Consider the following 5709-nt stretch of genomic DNA (forward strand, 5'->3'; position numbering starts at 1 on the left):
TACACGAGGCTCTACACGAAGCTCTGTACGAGGCTCTACACGAGGCTCTACACGAAGCTCTGTACGAAGCTCTTGCCACGAAGCTCTACACGAAGCTCTGCACGAAGCTCTACCACGAAGCTCTGCACAAAGCTCTATATAAAGGCTCTACACGAAGCTCTACACAAAAGCTCTACGAAGCTCTACACGAAGCTCTACATATAGAGGCTCTGCACGAGGCTCTGCGCGAAGCTCTGCGTACGGAGGCTCTACACGAAGCTCTACAAGCCTTTGTGTGTGCGCAAGACACACTACTATCGGGTCCCGCTATATTCCCGATAGCCTCTACACGTGCCTCTGCCAAGTATACCCCTATATACACCTAGGTAGGCCCACCTCATTTTTTTACCCTTCCTTTACATCCTCCCTACCTAGGAAGACACCAGACGGACAGGCCAGCAGACGACCGTCGCCGGAGCTAGACGACCGTCGTCAGAGCTAGACGACCGTCGCCGGGAGCCAGATGACCGTCGCCAGAGCTGGACGACCGTCACCAGAGCTGGACGACCGTCGTCAGAGCCAGGCGACCGTCGTCAGAGCTGGACAACCGTCGTCAGAGCTAGACGACCATCGTCAGAGCTGGACGACCGTCGCCGGAGCCAGGATGACCGTCGCCAGAAGTAGACGACCGTCATCAAGAGCTAGACGACCGTCGCCGGAGCCAGATGGACCGGTCGCCAGAGCTAGACGACCGTCAGAGCCAGACGACCGTCGTCAGAGCTAGACGACCGTCGCCGGAGCAGATGACCGTCGCCAGAGCTGGACGACCGCGGCCGGAGCCAGATGACCGTCGCCAGAGCTGGACGACCGTCGCCGGAGCCAGATGAACCGTCGCCAGAGCTAGACGACCGTCGTCATCGCCACACGACCGTCGCCAGAGCCACACGACAACCGTTCAAACGACCAGCCAGCGAAACACGATAAACGATTCGATCGATTGATCGAATCAAGGTGACATAGACAGGTAGGCACAGACAGGTAGGCATAGACGGGTAGGTATAGACGGACGGACAGACAGGTAGGTAGGCAAGCAGGCAGGTAGGTAGGTAGGTAGGCAGGCAGGCAGGCCAGGTAGGTAGGTAGATGATTTAGAGCCTCTGCGAGAGGCTTCCCCCTTGGCGCCCAAAGTAGATAGCTCTACATTTTATATAGTTATAATATAAATATATTTAAAAGTATATTATAGAAATCTATGGGAATATGTAATAATTTGGTTATTATATAATATAATTATAATTTATATAGTTACATATAGTTACAATTTGTACAGTTTTTACAATTTGTACAGTTTTTATAATTCGTACAGTTTTTACAATTCGTACAGTTTTTACAATTCGTACAGTTTGCGCACTATTTATTTATAAGGTAGCGTTTTGCCGCAATTTGCTATNAGATGCTGCAAACTTNTTGCAAAATNCGCAATTTGCTATNAGGGTGCTGCAAACTTGTTGCAAAACGTGCGTTTTGCGCAAATTGCTATCGACCATATACGTCTGCCGCGATCGTACAGTTTGCGGCAATTTGCCGCAAACCGCAACAACGACCCCAAAAAATTTTTTCCTGATACCTCTAATAGGGTCGTAGCGGGAATTCTATTATAGTTATATTTAGACGGTAAATAGTACCCTATAGCTTTCTTCTTAAAGATAATAGACCTAGTTAAGTATAACTATAAAGTACATAATAAAGAAATGCTAGCTATTATTTAATTACTCTTCTAATAGCGCGTAGAGCTTAAAGGTATAAACTCCTAGATTAAGATATATATAGATTATAAAGCCCTAAAGTACTTTATAACTATAAAGCAGCTTACTAAATAATAAGCCTAGTAGGCTAAAATACTCTTCTAATTCTTCTTTATAATTATATATTGTTGTAGTAAGTAAAACTTTAAGGCTAATACCCTAACCTAAAGAGAATAAAATATAGGACCCTAGAATAAGCTAAAGACCTAATATTAGACGCGCGCCCTCCTCTATCTAAAATAGCTTAACCCGTAGATCCTTAAGGAGCTAGACTCCTAGCAAAACAAGCTAGCACTAATAGAGAAGTCCTTAGATAAGCTAATAGAGCTAATTAACCGCCTCCTAACTATAAACCGTATGGCTAATACCCTAAGGGCCCTCCGCAAATAAGCTGCGAAAGAAAACCCCGATTTTAAGATAGAGGAAGGATTACTCCTATACTAAGAGCGGCTTATAGTCCCTAACGTTAATAATCTACGGACTAAACTAATCCGCAAAGCTTATTGCTAAGTCTCTATAGTATACCCTAGTAAGAACAAGACCCGTAAAATTATTAACTGCCGCTACTACTAGCTAAGAATAGTTATAAATATTAATTAATATATATAGAACTGCGAAGACTGCTAGAGAGCTATAATCCCATGGGATAAGACCCTAGGACTACTTAAGCTACTCCTAATACTAAAGCGCCCTTAGTAGTATATTTTTATAGACTTTTATAAACTACTTAGGGACCGTAACGGATATAATATGGTTATAGTTATAGTTAACCGCTTTAGTAAACGCCCGTTCTTAATTCCCTATTATAAAAACATTAATACTAAAGAGGCAGCCTAGCTATATATCTATTACGTCTACCAAATCTACGGACTATTAGATACTATTATATCTAATTATAGGCTATAGTTTATATTGGCCTTCTGGAATAAGTTTACCTAAATCCTAGGTATTAAGCTAAAGCTTTTTATAGCTTATTACCCCCAAACAGACAGTTAGATAGAGATTATAAATTAATACCTAGACCAGAGGCTTGGGCCCTTTATTAACTATTTCTAGGATAACTGGTCTAAACTACTACCCTTAATAGACTACGCGCAAGCAACCCTACCCTATAACTCCACAAGGTTTACCCCAATTTAGCTAGAAATAGAATACTTACCCTATATAAGCTTTAACTAGAAAAGGCTAGAAGAACCCTAGACTATATAAAAGAAGCTATCCTATACTAAGGCCCAACAGTACGCCAAACGATTAGAGGAAGCCTGGATGGTAGCCCGCAAAAACCTAAAAAAAGCTTAGAGGTTAATAGAACAGCAGGCGAAAAAACACCATTAAGAGCCCGATTTTGCCCCTAGCAATATAGTATAGGTTATAATAAGGAATTAGAAGACTGAATGACCTAGCTATAAACTAGACTATTAAATAGCAGGACCGTATAAGGTTCTTAAGAAGATAGGCAACTTATACAAGATAAAGCTCCCAGATTTAATTAGGGTTTACCCTATCTTCTTACCAGATAAGTTATAAAAAGCTATGAATAACCTATTGCCTAGACAAAAGAATAAGCCTTCCCTACTAGTTTAAGTAAACAATAATAATAAATAAGAGGTTAACGAAATACTGGCCTGTAAGATAGTACGGGGAACGCTAAAATACTATATCTAATAGAAGGGCTATAATCCTAACCCAACCTGGTACCCTATATAGAACTTTATAGGCTACCCCTAAAAGCTTAAAGAATTTTATAACTAATACCCTAATACGTCTAGACCCTTAAAGTACCTAGATAAATAGATAGAATACTAGTATAATAAAGATAATAAGTTACCGGAAGAATATAGGGATAAAAACGCCCTAAGGTCCTAATACAGCTATCTACTAAATTCTGCTATATTCTGCCGTTTTCTACTAGTACCGTAAAATTTCAGATATTAAGGAACTTTAACCGCCAGTTAAAGTTATCTAATTAGTTAGATCCGTGCTAAGACTTTTAGCAGCTACTCTTTCTAGCTTAGTGCTTCCACTTAGCCCATAATCGCCCTTTATACTTAGTCTAGACATACTTATATCCCCTTTATCTCCTTATCTTATATTTTATAATCCTACATTTATAAGCCTAGTACTACCCTATTTCTAACTAAGCCTAAAGGTAGGCTTTTCTTTTAAAGAGGGGGGTAATGTAATGGCGCTATCGCACGTTACCTGCTAAATTCTGCCATATTCTGCCAACCTATAATTAGCCCGCCCAAAGCTAGCGCCTTAGCGGCTTACCCTATATATTTGTTTACATCGGTCCTAACAACCCCTTTTCCTTCTCTTTAGCTTAGTATCTTTGTAATATAGCATTTTATAAGCTTCGGTTCAGAGGCATTTATACAAGCCATAATACTAGGTAGCTGTTTAATTAAAGGTTATAGGCCATTTAGATTAGTTACCGTTATAAATTTTTTAAGTTAGGGATAAATAGGCGGCCTCTATAATAGAGCCTATTTATTTTTTACTTTTAAGGCTGCTATATTAATTTAGCCTAAGCTTTAAAGGTTAGTAGGCGCTATATAGGCGCTAGCGGTCTTTACGGTAATAAGTTAATGCAGTAATAGGTTAATAGAGGTGTTATATACCGTAGTAATAAGCTTGTTAATTTTAGGAGGTAACTTTAGTTCCATAGTATAAAGCTAAGGTTTAGTTAGCTTTATTGTAAGTAGTATACCTAGGGCCAAATTTCGTGCTTTTAGAATTGTCTATTATTAGAACTAATTATAAGGGTCTTTTTTTTAACTAAGGAAGATCTTATAAGCGGCGTATTAGACTATTAGGCTTAGTACCTTATACTTCTAGTCTATATATAATTTTAAAGTTAAAACCGGAGAGGAACTCGTTCTAGCGTACTTAGTATTAGTTTAGCTACTTTATAGTTATAAAGTACTTAAGGTTATAATAATCTGTAAGGATTTCGGTTAGCTAATTAGGTTTTATTAAAAAGAGTTCTAATTAGAATTCCTTAAATGCTTATATAATTGCGAGAAGTTCCTTATTATAGATCTTATAGTTATACTCTTATAGTATAAGCTTAGACAAGTAGAATGTAACTAGGTAGAGGAGACCGTTATTACCTATCTAAGAGAGAATACCTGCGTTAACGTAGTCTAAGGAGTCGGTTTTAAGGTAAAGTTATTGTCTTAGTGTAAAGTAAGCTAGGATAGGTGCTTTAGTAAAAGTATTTTTAAGGTCTTAGAACGCCTTCTTATATTTAAGCGTTTAGGTAAAGCGTAAATACGTTTTTCTTTCTTTTGCAGAAAGGCCCTTTATTTACATTATTACTATAAATAGTGCTACTACACCTAAGAAGTTGTATATAAATTTCCGATAGAAGTTAGTAAAACTAAGGAAGGCTTATACGTCCTTAATATAGTTAGGGGCTTACTATTTAGTAACTATATATACCTTCTTAGGGTCTATACGGACACCCTTAATAGTAATAATTAGTTTAAGGTATTTTACTTCTGTAACTAAGAATTTATACTTCTTTAAATTAATATAGAGTCCTATATCCCTAAGGCGCTATAAGACCTTTTAAACGTACTTAGTATGCTTAAAAGGGTCGTCACTATAAATAAGTATATTGTTTAGGTACGTAGAGCAGAAGTTATTAAGGTAGTTCTATAAGGCGTTATTAATATAGCTTTAAAAGGTGCCTAGGCCGTTATATACGCTAAAGGGTATAATAGTATATTTAAATTGGCCGAAGCGTAATACAAATGCGGTTTTCTATTTATTACCTTCCCATATTTAGAAATAGTTAAAGGCGGCGATAATATTAAGCTTAGTATAGATTTTAGCTTAGCTAAGCCGCTTAAGGGTCTCCTATATAAGCGGTACTAGGTATTAGTTTTTAATTATAATAGCGTTATGTCCTCTATAGTTA

At 38.3% G+C, this 5709-nt stretch overlaps 1 protein-coding gene across 1 annotated transcript; it reads right to left on the reverse strand.

The window, feature by feature from the left end:
* Positions 1-5207: 5207 nt before the first annotated feature.
* K441DRAFT_564009 (uncharacterized protein) lies at positions 5208-5441 on the reverse strand (the record flags this gene model as incomplete). Its single annotated transcript, XM_067643630.1, is given in 2 exon segments — positions 5208-5345; positions 5364-5441. Coding segments are annotated over 2 exon segments (216 nt in total), but the record flags the coding sequence as incomplete, so codon positions are not given.
* Between the last annotated feature and the right edge of the window lie 268 nt (positions 5442-5709).

This window comes from Cenococcum geophilum, assembly GCF_001692895.1.
Source record: "Cenococcum geophilum 1.58 unplaced genomic scaffold K441scaffold_25, whole genome shotgun sequence".
NCBI lineage: Eukaryota > Fungi > Ascomycota > Dothideomycetes > Gloniales > Gloniaceae > Cenococcum > Cenococcum geophilum.